The 18,464-nt window shown below is 36.7% G+C and overlaps 2 protein-coding genes across 5 annotated transcripts; one reads left to right on the forward strand and one right to left on the reverse strand.

Annotated features, from left to right (window-relative positions):
- Positions 1–692: 692 nt before the first annotated feature.
- LOC134678589 (uncharacterized) lies at positions 693–7,454 on the reverse strand. The gene is made up of 4 exons (XM_063537213.1): positions 6,981–7,454; positions 6,541–6,615; positions 5,718–5,807; positions 693–1,583 (listed from the first exon to the last, which is right to left on the reverse strand). Exons 1-4 carry the CDS (start codon positions 7,082–7,084, stop codon positions 1,484–1,486), a joined length of 369 nt encoding a protein of 122 aa, XP_063393283.1. The 5' UTR covers positions 7,085–7,454; the 3' UTR covers positions 693–1,483.
- Positions 7,455–8,368: 914 nt separating this feature from the next.
- On the forward strand, positions 8,369–18,199 carry LOC134678682 (peptidoglycan-recognition protein LE-like). 4 transcript variants are annotated; one of them, XM_063537333.1, is made up of 5 exons: positions 8,369–8,849; positions 9,854–9,985; positions 10,930–11,115; positions 13,272–13,432; positions 17,256–18,199. In XM_063537333.1, exons 1-5 carry the CDS (start codon positions 8,480–8,482, stop codon positions 17,664–17,666), a joined length of 1,260 nt encoding a protein of 419 aa, XP_063393403.1. In that variant the 5' UTR covers positions 8,369–8,479; the 3' UTR covers positions 17,667–18,199. The 4 variants fall into 4 exon arrangements, with proteins under 4 accessions (XP_063393403.1, XP_063393404.1, XP_063393405.1 ...); XM_063537334.1 differs by having other exon boundaries at positions 13,275–13,432; XM_063537335.1 differs by lacking the exon at positions 10,930–11,115 and having other exon boundaries at positions 8,371–8,849; positions 17,256–18,197.
- Positions 18,200–18,464: the final 265 nt, after the last annotated feature.

An 18,464-nucleotide genomic window follows, 5' to 3' on the forward strand; every position in this document is an offset into this window, starting at 1 on the left:
TAAGTTTTTTTTCTACTTGTACCTATAATAAGTTGAGCAAGCTATTTATTTACAATAGAAAAATCTTATAGTACAAAAGGCGAACTTAATGCCATAAGGCATTCTCTACCAGTCAACCTTAAGGCTAAGCAGAGAGATCTCAACTCTATCTCAACGTTTCAAGGTAGAGTCCCTTCAGAGCCCATATTTTTTTCGGCCCTATGTAGGTGACCGATGAGAATAATAATATCCCCATTTATCCCCTATATCAGGCATGGACAGTGGCGGATTTGCCCTAAGCCCGGGCCTAGGGTGGCCAGTTTATAATAATATGGTAGGTGCTGAGAAAGAGGTGGCTAGTACAGTCACACTCCGTGATTGTTGATCCATTTAGGGCTCTAGCTAAATTGGACATTCCATAGCGTACGTATTGAATAAGCAATTTAGTGAGGAGTCTAAATGGTTCAACAATCACAAACCGTGACTGTAATTACTTCAGGGCCTGAGGCCTAGGGCAGCCAAGACTGCAAATTCACCACTGGGCATGGAAAGGTAATTAATAAAATAAAAAAGTTCCTAGTGTTCAGAATTACACATAGACATAAAAGCAATTTTTGCATTACCTAGTAGAATTAAAATAAAAACCAACATCTCGGTTTTCTTCGTGTAATTTTGAACACTATAATGTTATATTTGGAATAATACAAATAAAACAGTTTTTATCGTTTATTTATTGCGACTACGACGGCTGGGGGGCGGTGGTATGTTTTCACTGTTTTCAGCTAGTTTTCTTTTTCTTGGTGGCGCAGAGGTTTTCTTCCTCTCTTTCTCATTAATGGCTTCTGTTATGTAGGCGGGGTCTCTAATCGGCATTTTCCGTGTGTGCCTGGGGTCAATAATTTCGGGCAGAAGACAATCTAAATAAAATTCTGTTAGCTGCCTTTCCATTTTTTCCTTCCACAATTGTGTTCCTTTGCATCTATGTTTCTACTCTGTGCTACAGAGCAAATTGAGCAATACTTGTTTTTTATTGCTACATACAATATTTTAGTAGTCCTTTTGCCAATAATAGCAGCTGCACCTGATAAAGCAGAATAATTCTTTCTATAGGACCTTTTGGAATAACATCCATCAGCTATCACATCTATGATAGCAATGCCTTCAGAATTGACTCTTCCCTCTTTTATAGCTAATTCGCGTTCTTCTTCAGCAGCCTGGGTCATTGATTTATACAATTCTTCTTCCCACTTTTTGTGTACAACCGCCATTCTGGCAGAAAATATATTTTTTGACATTGGAGGTATGCCAATAGCAGCTGTTAAATCAGTGAGTTGAGTGTAGCCACACCCAATTGCTACTGTGCCTGCCACTGCGCTAATGTTCAAGTCCAATGTATCAGCAGCATTGTCATTGTGAATATGAAACCTCATATTGCACATTTTGCACTCTAATGTGTAAAGTGAGATAAGACCAGTTCGTGTTTCTGATATGATCTGGACTGATTTTAATCCGCAATTGAGAGGGCCATGTGCAGATATTTCTTGAACTTGTCAAAGAACTGGGCCACATTGACAATCCTCCTGCCATATTTTGTTTCATGGCCACTGAAATTATAGAAAATTATTAATAAAATAACAACAAATTAATTAAAACTACCTTTTAAAAATAAACTTTTAGAAATATTTCATTAAATACAGTTTTACATGTATATCGCTTCACTGGGAGAAGGGAGTCATAGGCACATCTTAGAGATCACAAAAACTTAAAGGTTCTCACCCGCCTTATCTTATACAGAGTGAGGAAGAAAAATGTATTAAGTAGTTTGTAAGAAATAGGTTCCCTTTTTTCATTAGGCTACAAAATCAAAGCCAAGTTCCTTAATTACAGGATTTTATACACAGCACAGAACTTGGCACCAATATATAGTTCGTTTTTTTAGCATTAGAAAAAACTTGCAAGAAGGTAAGCGATCTTGATATGTCTTTTAATTGAAAAACGCTTTTTAAAAAAAAACTTTTTACAAAAAAAAGAAAACCGACTTCAAAAAGGATGAAATAAAATATTATCCTTTTTAAGTCTATGCGTTACCAACTGATATGTTTGAAGTCGGTGCCAAGCGAACTTTTGAAGCATACCATGATTTTGGTGCGATTCGATAAGGATGTACCTACGTGGATTGCCTTACACGACGACAATGAACGTACTTTCTGTAGGTACAGTCGACGTTAAAAATATGTTTACACTTTTCGTCTTATAACAAAGGAGTAAGGTGCAAAAGTGTAAACATATTTTTGACGTCGACTGTACCTAAGAACACACGATCAAACCTTCTTGGCACAGTCCGTACCATGTTTGTCGGCACGCAAGCGTGGGATTGGGACTGAAGTTATTTCCCGTCCCTTATTCAGAGGACTACATTTCAAAATATAAAACAATTCAAGGAATTTACTTTCTTGCCAAATTTCACCTAAAGCGGTTCAGTTGTTTAGCCATGAAAAGGCGACAAAGAGGCAGACAGAATTACTTACACATTTATAATTAGTTATTAGTACAGTTCTAATGGGATTTATAGTCATAAAGCTGATTATTTTTGACGGGTATTGTTACTACTTGGCTTGGCACCGACTTCAAACATATCAGTTGGTAACGCATAGACTTAAAAAGGATAATATTTTATTTCATCCTTTTTGAAGTCGGTTTTCTTTTTTTTGTAAAAAGTTTTTATTTTTCCATTTTTAGTTTTAACGCATTGTTAAGAGCGCGACGCATGAATGAAAAACGACATCATGATTAACACTAAATTCGTGTATCTACTTTAATAAATATGTAATCAGGAATTTTCCTTAGTCCGTCTGGGAAATTATAATTCCTGTCACTACACTAAATCCATCCTCCGCCCCGCCACTGACCCAATCCCTCAACCCCCCCGATCAACCCCTGATCCATGTACCCCTCGGCCCTGAACCAGCAGCCCTTCAACCACCATTACCCGACCCCTTAACTCCTAACCCTAATCCCCGATCAGTAGCCTTACCAGCTTACCAAGCGTTTGACATTGATTTAATCGCTAGCGTGTGTGTAACTTACTTTCTTTGCATCTCGCTCGTACTGGCATATTAGTGCGAGCGAGATGCATAAAAAGTAAGTTACGAAGACGTTAGCGACGCTAACTTAGCGAATATGTCAATGTCAAACTCGTGGTAAGGCTATACTTGCACTACATCAAATTGGCGGTGTTCGGAAGCAAATGCTCGAGTTACTTTAGAAAACACCGAAATCACTTGACACGTGCCTTTAAAAACTGAGGAGTTCCCTCAATTCCTCATGGATTCCATCATCAGACCAGAACCAAAAATAATATGGAAACACCTAGGAGGCAACTCCTTCCAAACAAAAAAAGATTTACTCAAATCGGATCACAGGTGCCGGAGTAATCGCTGAACATACTACATTTAAAATCATCATCATTATCATCAAAACAATCATCATCATCAGGTCTACTTCATCAAAGTGGTGGTTTTCGGGAGAAAATGCTCGACTTGCTTAAGAAAACACCCAAATCACCATGCATGTGCCTTTAAAAATTGAGGTGTTCCCTCAATTCCTTATGGATCCCATCATCAGAACAGAGCCAAATTAAAATGGGACCAACTCAGAGGTAACTCCTTTCAAACAAAAAAAGAATTACTCAAATCGGACTACGGATGTCGGAGTAATCGGTGAACGTACATAGAAAAAAAAAAAAACATAGCCACAGCCGAATACAGAACCTCCTCCTTCTATGAAATGGAAGTCGGTTAATCAGTAACTATTACTTATGAAAGCAGAAGAATATTAATGATCGTATTAGATTCATAATTTGTTACATATTTGCCGTAACTTATTTTTAAAATGTGTTTTTCAATTAAAAAACACATCAAGATTGTTTACCTTATTTCTAATGCTAAAAAAAAACGAACTATAGATCTCAATTCTTTTGTCGGCGAGTTAAAACGACAGCCAATTGTTGGGATACAATTATTCACTTATTTTTCACCACACCAGCTCGGAAAGGCTTACTTTGCACTTCAAAAACTGATAGCAAAGCAAAGCATTTTATTCACATGTGAGGCAAAGTAATCATTGTAATCAAATGCAAATTTTGAGTTGTTTTCTTATGTTTGTTCATATTCATAAAAAATACAAAAAAAATCTATACGTATGCGTTTAATATTTGAGGAGTTCCCTTGATTCTTTATGGATCCCATCATCAGAACTCGAGCTTGACAAAAATGTGGCTTAAAAACTTAACTTGCGTATCAAACATAACGAAGAGGAAAAATCGCCAAACGCGAGCTATGCGTCGTTGAAGAGTTCCGTTCTGATCATCATCAGCAGTTCCACTTCATCAAATGTCACTTTTTTGGATGTATATCCTTTATTAGTTGATAAAAACCTAAAAATCACAATATGTATGCCTCAAAGATTTGAGGAGTTCCCTCGATTCCTCATGGATCCCATCATCAGAACTGGGTTTTGACAAAAACGGGACCAATCTGTATGCATATATCATCTCAGCCTATATACGTCCCACTGCTGGGCACAGGCCTCCTCTCGAGCGCGAGAGGGCTTGGGCTATAGTCCCCACGCTAGCCCAATGCGGATTGGGGACTTCACATACAACTTTGAATTTCTTCGCAGATGTATGCAGGTTTCCTCACGATGTTTTCCTTCACCGAAAAGCGATTGGTAAATATCAAATGATATTTCGTACATAAGTTCCTAAAAACTCATTGGTACGAGCCGGGGTTTGAACCCGCGACCTCCGGATTGTAAGTCGCACGCTCTTACCGCTAGGCCACCAGCGCTCCCAGTATGCATATATATACAATCAAAAAAAGAATTTTCAAAATCGGTCCAGTAATGACGGAGATATGGAGTACCAAACATAAAAAAAAAACATACAACCGAATTGATAACCTCCTTCTTTGAGATTTGGAAGTCGGTTAAAGAATAAAAATACAACAATAAAATTCTCAGAATGTCATAAAAAATTCAATTTATCGTCGAGCTATTCATCCCAGAATTCAGCAACGGAATAATAGACCTTTTGGATTAAAAACGACTTCAGTTTTAATATAAATCCTAAGTTGGTGTGAACGTTTTTTTATACTCCTTGGGATCTTATTATAAAGTTTAGGTCCTAAGTATGTGTATGTTGAGAGCAGATTTTCTTAATCTATGTTTCGGCAGATCTAGGTCGTGTCGCCTCTGGTCCTGGAAGCGGTAGCGGTTTGCTGGTAGAATTGACTTAAATGATGATTTTGGATGATAAACATTTAATAACATTAATTTGGATTTGGTTTGATTTTGTTTGATATTTTACGTTTAATAATTGCTTCAGTTTGATGTGGTGAAAAATTTTGTGTTTCACTCGGGGGCAAATTTTGTTTAAACCTCATGCTTTGAAACCCTCGCAACGCTCAAGGTTCCAATTTTCCAATTTTGGAATCTTTCACTTGCTCGGGCATCAATATTAGCATGAGCGGTTAAACAACAACTTTGCCCCCCTGTAAAACAAATAACTATTGAACAGTGCTATTGAATCATTGAAATATATGGACCCTTACAGGCACTACACTAAGAATGATGCTAGTTCAGCAGTGTCACTTACGAATTAACGCCCGTAAGGCCCATCTTTAGATATATGTCAATGTTTTCAACTCATGTAATAAATATAAAATAAAATCTTTACTTACTGTTCAGGGCCAGTAGGTATATTTTCAGGTATTATAATAAAATCATTGCCTTCAGTGTCTACACTCAAATTATCTCCATGAGCAGAAGATCTGTAACAATGAAAAATATAAATAAGCTGTAATTAAACAAGTAACCATCATGCTCCATTATGTGACCCACTCCATGTATGGCAAACCTGTTTGAAAAACATGTTTGTATTTTGACTTATTTACAATTTCCTGCTTAAAACAAGTCAACTCAATTAAATTACAGATATATATTGGGACATGGACACCAGACACAGGACCTATTTCACAAAATTATTTATTTGTATTACTTAAAATGAGCAGCTTAAGGCCGGTACAGACGGACTGCACCCAACTACAACTTGTATGGAAACTGCATGCTGACATCGCAGTTGGCGTGCAAATCATACACAAATTGCAGTTAGGTTGCAGTCCATCTGTATCTGCTTTACAGAAATTTTGAGCTGCTGCCCGACTTATTGACTACAGACACTATGGTACCTAATGCAATTTATTACCATTTGTAAGTAACAACAGAAAAACGCATTGAAAACTTCAAATACCAACATATTATAGTTCATGACATACTGCTTTCGAAATAGATACCAGAGGCTTACTAAATATGGTTCCAATGGTAACCATGCTGAAAGGAATTTGTTAAATATTGACATGTATGAATATCTGCGGGTGCGGGTATGTACCACCAGTTTGGTTCCAGCTAGCATAAATGCAGGCTAACCTGGCTGTGAGGTAAAATTAAACATAAGTACCTACTTAATATTATTATTATTACTCATCCAAATTTAATAACACTTACGGTTCAGGTTGATTTGTGGTTTCTTGAACAGAATGACACACTTCACTGTCAATTTGGTCATGTGGATCAGGTGGCCTAGAAGAAAAATACAGTGTACGTGAGCTATACTATAAAGATTCCATCCAATTAACGAGATCATTAGTCTTATTTTGTTAGGCAATAATAATAAAATAAGGAAATTATTCTATTGTACCTAGTTATTGATCAGTAAACGTCAAACTTCTATGAAAATATAATTATAAATAGCACTTGCACTAGTTGCACTGCGTGGGCTATCAAAATCGCTGCAGGCTTTTATTGGTCTGCTAGACTAAACCCCTAGTATTCGGCCTGTCTGATCATTGAAAGTAACCTTTATAATAAAAATAAAAACAATACTCTCACGCACGGATCTATATCACGAGAGGTAAGTTTGTTATTATAGGTAGGTAGGTACTTACTGTGCAGCGGCTTTGTTGTAACGACATTCCAGAGCATGTTTGCTTATACGTTTCCGCTTCAACCTCACTGATGCACTAGGTTTTCGTCCTTTCTTGTTTCCCATTCTAAGGGATTTTCAAACATAAAGTACGTACCCACACGTACGTTATTAGTACGAAACGACTTGTACCACACAAAACACTAAGTTCAATAACAAACAAAACAATAACAACGAATGATAACAAGTAACAGGAATAAAACGATAAGGAGTACACGCTAACTCATACAGAATCGTCGCGGAACGCTATAAACAACACAATGGCAAGCAAGATTGACAAGTTTTCTAAATGTCCAAACAACAAACAACGAACCAGTCTGGCAGCAGCGCAAAGCGCTCGTGGCGATTTCGAACAATGCACGAACTTGCAACGTCGCTTTCTTTCTTTGCTACAAACGGTACAAATCCTTTATCTAATAATTTTAAAAACAAAGTATGTTCAAATCCACGTAATTTACTAAATTAATTTAAATCATTTTTTATTTTTTTTTAGAATAATTTACGCATTATATTAGATTTTTCTTTAAAAGAGTATACTCTATTCTATGTCATGGTATATATTCGTGTAATATTTTTATCTTTACGCTATAAAAGCGCCTGCGCAATATACAGAGCAATCGTAGTCCGACGATTAAGTGCGACGATTTCGTAGGCACTAGGTGGTTTTGGGTCTACAACCTATAATACAACTATTTTGAAGAAAACTGCACTATTAGAAAATAGACAAAGGTCTTACAAGTAAGTTAAAAAAAATTGCTGTCGTAAAATTCTGTCCGGATGGAATAAAATGCATATAAGTATTTCTTAAAACTAGTTTTTAAATGTACTTTCTAGCCTTCATTATAACAGACAGACACATAACGATTACATTATCCAATACTAGAGTGTATTTTCGACAGGAATAATCACTTTCCAGACCACCATATGCCATAATACGACCAAACTATTTCGACAAAGACACCTCTTTTTTCCGGTTTTGCCCACCCCTTCACCTTAACGTCAGCTGTCAGTGTCATACAATGGTCATACTTGATATAAACACATGTGATTATGATCATGGGAGTTGCTTTGTGGCATCATAAATTCAGAACGCGTCCCGAATTAAAAAATAATGAAGTGACAATAGAAGGCAGACCGTGTCATGTCAGTCTGTCAGGATAAAAGTTTCACAAATAAAGTTAAAGTGATTTCGTTAGCCGGAGTTACATTTTTTTAAGTATATTCTTATTACAATGTATATTCAAATGTTATAGCCTAGTATTAATTACGAATTAGAACACAATATTAATTACATATATTATTAGTTATGTTGTAAAACAAGATGTCTTCTCTTAGCAAAACAATGTGTACTTATAACATTATCAGTAATAGGACGTTTTAACTGTTGTTTGTTAGGAAGTAATTTTTAGTGATTGGATTAAAAAAAATAATGATTAGGGATCACTAATTATATATGGCATAATGGCTATTAATAATGATACAGTTAACTTTTGCGATGAGAACAAAAACCTCGATGTAAGTGTTGTGGGGGAGATTAATGGGCTGGAGATAGTCGAAGATACTTCGGACAGTGAAGATGGGCCAAAACAGACGCCGTCGAGTGCGGTCGCCGCCATCGCTAGGCCTAGCGTGCCGCCTGTGTTTGGCTCTGTCAACGTAACCAACTCAGAGAACGTCCAGTTTGGAAACAATACGTATTTCCAAGGTCCCGTGGTCATAAAGCAAATTATTCACAATAAATCTGGCATTGAAAATGTCTCGTACGATAAAACCAGTGATGAGAATGTTTCACCACCACATAAAAATAGGAAAGATCCTGATATTGACAATGGTAAGAATATTTTATTCCATTGTTAGGGTTCCGTACCCAAAGGGTAAAACGGGACCCTATTACTAAGACTTCGCTGTCCGTCCGTCCGTCCGTCCGTCTGTCTGTCACCAGGCTGTATCTCACGAACCGTGAGAGCTATACAGTTGAAGTTTTCACAGATGATGTATTTCTGTTGCCGCTATAACAACAAATACTAAAAACAGAATAAAATAAAGATTTAAATGGGGCTCCCATACAACAAACGTGATTTTTGACCAAAGTTAAGCAACATCGGGAGTGGTCAGTACTTGGATGGGTGACCGTTTTTTTTTTTTGCTTTTTTTTGCTTTTTTTTTGCATTATGGTACGGAACTTCGTCCGACTCGCACTTGCCCGGTTTTTTTTTTAATTTGTGTAGCTCTCAACTTTCACCAGTGGGGAGACACTCCTCCTTTTGGGCAAACTCGACTCCATTCGGTTCAGCATTGCTCTGAGCAATTATTAGGGCTCATTTAGACAGCGTGCAAACTTGCATGCAATTTTAGTTACTTTGCAGGCTGTTGGTTACATCCAATTCAACCAACCGATCAAAACGTGCAATGTAATGGAACGAGCATGAAAGTTCTTGCATAGTCTAAATGAGTCCTTAGTAAGTTATGTAAAAAAAGGGACTTGTGTTATTCCCTGAGATTATGTTATTAAAGCAGGCTATAGGTTGAAAAGCACTTTTTTGGCCTAAAATATTGAAAATATAATACACAAAATAGTTAGAGTTAGACGGGAAAACCTATTAGAAATAGTGAAGCGTGAGTCGGACTTAATTATTTAGTCATTGATCCGAGTCCTATGGGTTTTTAAAGACATTTCATTCACATTCCACATAAAAAAATACATTGTTATACATTTTGTAATGTATGGAACCCTTTGGAATGTGAATCCGACTCATACTATATTGCTTTTTGTATGGATACAATAGGATTCATAAAATATTCTGTTATAACATCATTTATGTATTTTCATTGCAGATTCTGATAAATTTGTTCTCAAGACATGGCACAAACTTACAATAGCTGTAACTGCCTTAGTGGTACTAATCAGTTGTGCCATAGTGTTTGGCATACCTAAAGGGTCAGATGGACCCTTTGATGAGCACTCAAGTAAGATTTCTATGAATAATTTTATTACACATTTTATATAAACACTTTTCCACTATTGCCATCATGAATATGTCATATTAGGACCCTTACAGATGAGCGACAGTACGCCAGCTGCGGTTGGCGACCACCCGCGATGGTCGCCGACGGTCGCCGACTGTCGCCAATACGCCGCGGCGATCGCTGATGTCGCAGCGCGCACTCGTCGATTTGTGATCTACTACACACACACACATCACACACACACACACACATCACACACACACACACATCGAAGAGTGCGCGCTGCGACCGTCACGAGCGGTCGCCAGCCGCAGCTGGCGACGATCGCCGATGATCGCCGATTGCTGTCGCGGGCGGTCACTGGCAGTAACTGTCGCTCGTCTGTAAGGGCCCTTAGACATTTAAAACAAATATCAAAACTTTGAATACATAAAACAATTTCAAAACAACAAAATATAAGACAGAATATGGGATAGCTATCAAAAACACATTTGGGTAAAATTAAATTTTGCTACATTTGGTTAATGACCAAAAATTCTATTTTTTTTCTATATTGATACTGAAATCACAATAGATTATTTAAAGTAGTTAGAAAAAACTGAAATATGGTGAGTTTGTTGTTTTTATAAAGACTCTTAATAGACAAAGCATATTTAAAATATATATTAATTATTTAAATGTGACACAATTTAACTCAATATGTAACAATTTTTTGTGTTAACACATTTTTTTAGTTTTTAATATTCTTAGGGTTGGTTGCACCAAAACCGTCACCGTTAAAGTGTATGCAAAATTTTGTCACATAGGATGTTTCATAGCTCACCATTGAGTGACGTTGATCAGTCTGCTAAGTGTAGTTGGTGCAACTGGCCCTTACTCACTCAAGGTGTATGATTATTTTTACGGGATATTAAGCTTGTCGGTGACACTTGCATTTATTTCAGGCAGACTGGTGTCGGGCTCATGTCATGAATACTCATCAGAACTTAGACTGGTCGCGATTGTTGTGGCACCACTCATTTCGGCGTGGCTATCGTACTGTCTACTAACCATGAACTTGCGGTTTTCATTTAGCTTCCTAAAGTGGCATGCAGTGAATAGGACTGCTAAAAAGAAACCAAAAGATATAGGTAATTTACTAAGGTTTAACAAAATTCAAGCTACAATTGGGTGAAATCAATTAGTTCTTGTGACATTGCCATGGTTACATTCTCCTATGTCACTAAATGAACATTAAAAAAATGTGGTAGTTATAAGCCCTTTTTTCACTATGGACCATCTACCCAGCATGTTAATAATTATAACATGGTACTTCAGATACAGTGCTTCTAATAAACTGCTACTATTACTAGGAAACGAATCAATTATTGTATATAAATATCTTGGCTTGTGTTATTTTAATTAGAAACACAACCATAAAAATTATTAACGGTAATAGATGTCTATAATAAGTTTAAATTATGCTTCTGTTGTCCCCTGGCTGACGAGATAAAATAATAACAAGAAATAATTGATTCACCCAATTAGCCCTGAGTTAGCCCTATGAGTAGATTTTGGGTCAGTCGCATTCAAGGGAAGCCAGTGCTGTCAAACTGGTTTAATTTGACAGACATTCAAACATAATCTATGAGTAGGTAACCACTGTTGAAACTCCGAGTAGAGTTTACTCAAAGGGCTAACCGTCGCTCATTATCAGTGCTAACTGTGCTAGTGTATGGTGGCAGGGCGTCATACTAACCATCATGCTTTTCTTGAACAAAATATAGAATTTAAGTGTCATGTTGAAGTTCATTTAAAATTGGCAAGCTGGTGTAAATTGAGTTCTATGGACGCCTCGCCAAGCGATATATATTTATTAGACGATATAGTAGATTCGTTAAATGTTTTACGTCGACTGTTTAGGTAGGTAGTCAGCATCAAAAGTAGTCGACATAATTATTCGTAGTCTATTGACGCGTTGTTCCATATGTACCTTACTATGGAGGCTGACTCTGCGTACCTACATGACACTAAAAAGGGATATTCTATTATATATGACACTTATTTGTAACCTTGGCAATTTAAACCTCATATAAAAAGTACCTACATGAATATATGTTTTATAATGTATAAAAGAAATCAGTGCTCGGACAGCGAGATAGGTATGAATCATGGTTATGGACACTCCATTCCATTTGATAACAATTGGTCTGTATTGTAAATAGGTATGTTAATTTGCTTTTCAGTAGTGTGTGTCATTAGTACCTAACTTTGCCAGGCGAGTACCTACAAATACGTCACTAAACGCATGCAGGGATGCTTTTATAAAAACGATGTATACTATACAGGGTGATTCATGAGACGTGAGCAGGACTAATCTTGCACACTCAGTAACTGATAATTGATCGATCACCGTCGTATTTAGGCGAAACAACCACAGTTTTTCCTATTTTTTAACTTTTTAGTGAGGGCTAGTTTAATTCTCTACAATCATGGTCACCCTACAAGACCTAATCACTGAACATAAAAACTCTTTAACCGTAATTACAGCGTTATGATTACGAAGAAAATAACTGTCAAACTTGAGTGAGATACGAGTTTTCAAAAGTAACCAGACCGTGATGACAGTGATGACATTAAATTTGACACAGAGTATCGGTAGTTTAGTATTCTAATTTTAGGGCGACCATGCATGTCGTAAATAAATCAATAACTTTTTTTTTCAACATGACTAGAAAATTAAATTTAATCTCACTAATACTGATACGAAACAGTTGCTTATAATTTACGAAATGCGCAGTGTTAGTCCTGCTCACGTCTCCTGAATCACCCTGTATAGTACCAGAACAGAACAGTGGGTGTCAGAACTTTAAATGATTTACAAAAACCTTTAACGTAAATAGATATATATCTATTTACGTTAAAGGTTTTTGTAAATCATTTAAAGTTCTGACACCTACTTACATATCACAACTCGGTAATCTTAGATTCAGATTATGGGCGTTATCTGTTTTCCAAATCGGGACTTTTTTCATATTTTAATGAAGCTTGGTTCTTTTTTGATCGCATTGATTATATAATAATGGTAAAATACCATCTGCTCCCACCTCGATAACGTGGAACTGGGGCAGATATGTGTTCCTTTTCGGCTGTACGTGGCGATGACGGATTAGGTTTAAACCGTTTTCGATCTAATACACATAACCATTCCCATAACGTGTAATTTCACTAGTTTCATTGCATGATATTGAATTGAAGGTGGCAGGACACATTGTTTTGCAATATCAAGGCTGTTGCAATGTTCCAGCAGGCGCGCCAGGGGACCTGCTGATAGCTCCTAATCATTTGAGGATCGTGTCGCGGATGGAGTGGTTGGCTCAGCCGGAAACAGGGCCTCTGGATAAACTGCGGCTGCCAGCTCCATGGGTCATTATTAGTCACACGGCTACCAACTTTTGTTACAACCAGGTATTCATTACTCATAATCGGGCATTGCTTTTATTTGTAACGGTTGGGTCTGTGGGATCAGCCTAAATTAAAATAGCTTTATGCTTACGCGTACCGTAGGTACGTGTCGACTTCGCTATTTTCAGTTCGGTTCGGTGGGTTTAGTCTAAATATGTTAACTATAGCTGTTAACTGTAAAAAAATGCTGTTTATTAAACATGTTAGCCAAGATGCCCAAGATTCCATGAATAAGTTTTCTACTTTCTACTTACTACGGCCGATGAAGTATGATTGCGCGATCGTTGCGTGGTCTGTAGACTCGTTGCCTTTAGATAAACAAAATTTGTAAAACTCGCGGAAAAACTAAAATAATAAATAGGTATTATGGACGCATAGAGAACGATGTTATATCGGCGTAATTGCAATTTGTACCAAGTTATGTAAGATTCATTCATTCATATATTTTATTGGGGTGCATTACATTTGTTATTATTACTTTTCATACATTATAGTTTGATATATCGTTATTTTGAATAACGTAATAAATGGCATACTACCGTAATACCTAATTAACGATATACATAATGTTATTATTAGTATAATGGTCATAAGGTATATTTACACTTCGTCTAATATGCATTGCCATAATTATTACATACTCTAAAGCATATTATTTGTTATAACAAGTGACATCACATAATTATTTATATGGCATAATAGTTGCATGACATAAATGGGTTAGGTTAGGTTGGAACTGCGACTCCGCACAAACGAATAACTACCTAACAAAAGGGGGGTTAGGTTAGAACTTTGACCCTCCGTAGAATAAAATACTCTAGCAAAATAAATGGTTAAGGTTAAGTTTGAACTGCGGCCCCCGCAGAACGAAAACCGTGAAAAAATTGGTTCTGTTAGGTTAGAACTGCGACCTCCCTAAAATAAAATAGCTAGCAAAAGCAGTATGTCTGACTAAAAAGTATGTAAAACTACGTTATCACTGTTATCAGTAAAATAAGTATGTCAAGAAATCTTATACAATGTATGTATTTATACTTGATAAAATTGTATGAAGTATTACGTTATACAAAAATATAATATAACAAATGTAATTATAAAATATGTCTATATACTCTTTGAAAATTATATTACACTAGACGGGCCCGCAGCTCCGCTCGCGTAAATGAAATAAAGAGTTTGTTTTATGTACATTGAAATACCGACATTATTATGTATTCAATCCTGCCAGGGTTTATAACTGTGATATCCATTTCTTACTAAATTGTAGCAGTTATTTTGATAACTTAGTTCGCAAATTTCTCAAAAAACGATGTGATTTGATAAAAGGCAAGATTGTATTTTTTCATCTACGTAGGTATTTATTTAAAACTTGTTTCAACATAAAATTATTATTTATTTTATGTTGTGTTAAAGCCTAGTTGTGTTGTGTTAAAGCCTAGTTGCAAAAAAGTTCATTAGATTAATTACCGGCTTAAGAATAATATGGACGACCACCGCCCATAAATCGCCTTTTGATACAAACCTTAGTCTAATAAAACATGGTCTTCTCTTCCCAGACAGAGTGACACAAGCCTACGTCACAATAACATTGCCACTTTATATAGCGCTATCGCATATTATCAATATCATATAGCGCTGTCGCATGATGACGTAGACTTGTGTCAGTCACGTGACCACGAAAAGAAGGGAAGAGAGTACCAGTATTATACCATGATACAAACGTACTCCCCATTTCCCTTTATGGATATTATAACATTACTTACTACGGCTAGGTACGGTGACGCAACGTTAGTCCTGGCCGACACCATATCACGCCATGTTTCTCGGTCTTGCGATAGCTCTCGCCAGTCGAGCAACTACGTCGTTTCAGCCGTACCTTAGGCGTCCGTCGATCGGCTATCTCCCATTTTGTTGTCCCAAGTACCTACGCTCTCGGCACGATCCTCTCCCATTCTCTCAGTATCAGAGCCGCTGTGGTCTCTCAATATTTCGCCACTATATCGAAACACATCCTTATTTCTATGGCAATAAAGTTATATTACGATATTTGGCTGACTGCTGACTGTACATTTGCTTATTTTCATCTGGTCGCTCAAAAATATCTGAACATGCACTTTATCTAAAGCCTGACAACAGTATATTTAACCCTGAGATAGTGTCGCTGCAAACAGCTTACGTATGGCAATAATGTGCGTACGTCATGTATAGTCGGGGTAGTGGACATATATTGGCTTCATGTTGATACTCGTATAATGTCAAAACACTGCTTACAGAGAATTCGGTTCTTTCAATTTACCTATTCGTCAAAATCTGATTCTAAATATTCAATATTCATGTATTCTTCGTTTTCTGACTATGACGAAGTCTGATTTTCATCAGATGTTGTGTCGCTTTCAGGACCACCAACCTCGATTATAAAACGTTCAGACTCCAATTCGATTATAGGATTTTTATAGTCGATCTACATAAACCTTAAATGAAATATTAAAGTTTAAACCAAACAACTAACCAGTTCAATAAAACCGCACTATAAAATGTCAATACCGGTCATGTCAACAACCAACTTTAAAACATTCTTTATTGGAATGCTATGTAATCCTTCGTCTTTTTTAAGCTGCAAGTATTTGATTGCATTCACTACAATTTTTTTTGCATCTTTGGTATTTTTTTTGGCATTTTTGTAATAAATCCGTTTATATTTGAATATAATCGTAGATATTTTCCGTTTGTTTACATTGGTGACATTCGATGACATCCAACGTTCGTTGTCAAAGAGTAAGTACTTGTTGCCAGTAAAAGAAATTAGTACCATTGAAAATCCGCAAAATGGCGAGGGTCAAATAAACTGTTGTCAGGCTTTACCTACGTTATAACTTGCTATCAAAAAACTTTGTTGTTTTAAATTTGTTTTAAAAAGAAATTTAAACCACAAAATACAAATTATTTATAATATGACAATATTAATTTGATTCATGTCATATATGGCATAAGTCACTCGTATGGGCGTACACTAAGGTTGAGGTTGGCAGCACTTTTTATTTAACTTCATGTAAAAAAACTCAGAAATACCTGTATACCAACATGACAAACATAATTTAGGTTACTTTAACTTACGGATTTTTTGGTCTAATCTGTAGCCCCGCCAAACGAAAGCAACCGAGAGTTGCCGAGAGATGGCCGAATAAAGTTATTTTGAAAATTTCATTTGCTTATTGTAAATTAAATACGCATCGAAAGCGATAAATTTTATGTACTAGTTATATTCTCATATTTAGATAATAGATTGGAACAGTTTTTTCTTATCATACGTGCGTCGTATTCGAGAAACGTGTCAAAAACTTTTTTAGAAATTTGTAAGGCGCCATCTCGCTTCTTCTCTCGTTTTTTATCCCGTTCTGGTTTTTCAATTTTATATATATGATGATTGGCTAATGCCAATATAGATATATCAATGACAGTATAGATGAACTCACAATATAATAAAGGAAACGTATAATAAAAATTACATTATAACATACAATAATATATCAAGTGGCGTTATAACAAATGTATGATAGTTTTTTTTATAATTATATTAACCATTACACACCCATTTTATTGATAAAATGGTACAATACATTTTAAATGTCAATAATATGCTTACATAAGAGAGCCAGCCAAACAAAAAGAATATTTCTGTATATATGGATACCTACATATATCCTCTACTTTAATTTGGTTAGTTTGTTAAAAGTTTAGTAACATTATTCAGATGTTGAAATTTTTCATGATTAGTATAAGTAATCTTTGTACAGGTTGAATGAAGTTATATCTGTTGATGTTTCAGAGCAGCTGCGTGTACAACGTGCGGCTGGTGCAGGAGTACCACATCGGGTCGCGCGGGTGGTACGACATCGGGTACAACTTCCTCGTCGGCGGCGACGGCTCCGCGTACTACGGCCGCGGCTGGGACTACCAGGGCGCCCACACGCTCGGCTACAACAAGTACAGTATCGGCATCGCCTTCATAGGCACCTTCTCCCAGGAGGCCCCGCCGCAGAAACAGCTCGATGCCTGCAAGAAACTCATCGACCTCGGCGTCGCTTCTGGTAAAATCGCCAAAGACTACAAACTGTTCGCCCATAGTCAACTGACGGCGTGGGAGAGCCCGGGAAAGAAGCTCGTCGAAATACTACAGGAGTGGCCACATTTTGTTAAAGACACGAGCCAGTTGGAGACTCTCTTGCCAAAATATTGAATAGGAAGTGATTCTTGGTCTGTGCCAGTGTAAGTTTAACTGATTTGTAAAAGTCGTGACCTGAGTGCGGGCCACGCACTGTTAAAGTGATAATGATAAGGGAAATCTCCGAAGACATGAGTGTTTGTTACCTAGTCATATTACTAGTAAATAATGAACTTTAGAATTTGAATTCCGTTTAAGACATGTATCGTCATCTTCATCAAGTTATCTCCTATTAGGTACATACTAGTATACTCGCGCTAACAGACTATTACCTCCTCTCAAAACATATAACTGTGATGAATTTGGTACGATGTACCGAAAATAAAGAATAACCAAATGAAATTAATTTAGTTACAGACCTTCGACTGTATTATATTGTAGTAATGAGTAAGATTGTTCAATTCGTGCTAAAACAATACTTGTACAGTTATATTACCATTATCGTTACTCGAGATTTATCTAAATGCTTATTCTATTCAATGGGTTTTTAATAGTGATGTACCGACTATTGATTTGGCCGACTAGCCGACTAGCCGACTAATCGGCGCTCGAATGGCCGATTAGTCGGCCGACTAGTCGGCTAGTCGGCCAGATCATTCGTTTCGTATAAGTTCAGGTGAAAAACAATAGTTTTGCTCCTTTGGTTGCGCTATTCATCATATATTATTAGCTTAGCTAAAAGGTGTTCTCTACAGGTTCAAAGACCTATCACAAGAATCCTCGTTCGATTTCTGTATTTCTTTTATTTTGCGATCCTGAGCAGACCGTCAGTATAACTTGTAGGAGGTATTTCCAAGGCTCTATTTCCCGTAC

The sequence above is a fragment of the Cydia fagiglandana genome, chromosome Z, assembly GCF_963556715.1.
Source record: "Cydia fagiglandana chromosome Z, ilCydFagi1.1, whole genome shotgun sequence".
Lineage (NCBI taxonomy): Eukaryota > Metazoa > Arthropoda > Insecta > Lepidoptera > Tortricidae > Cydia > Cydia fagiglandana.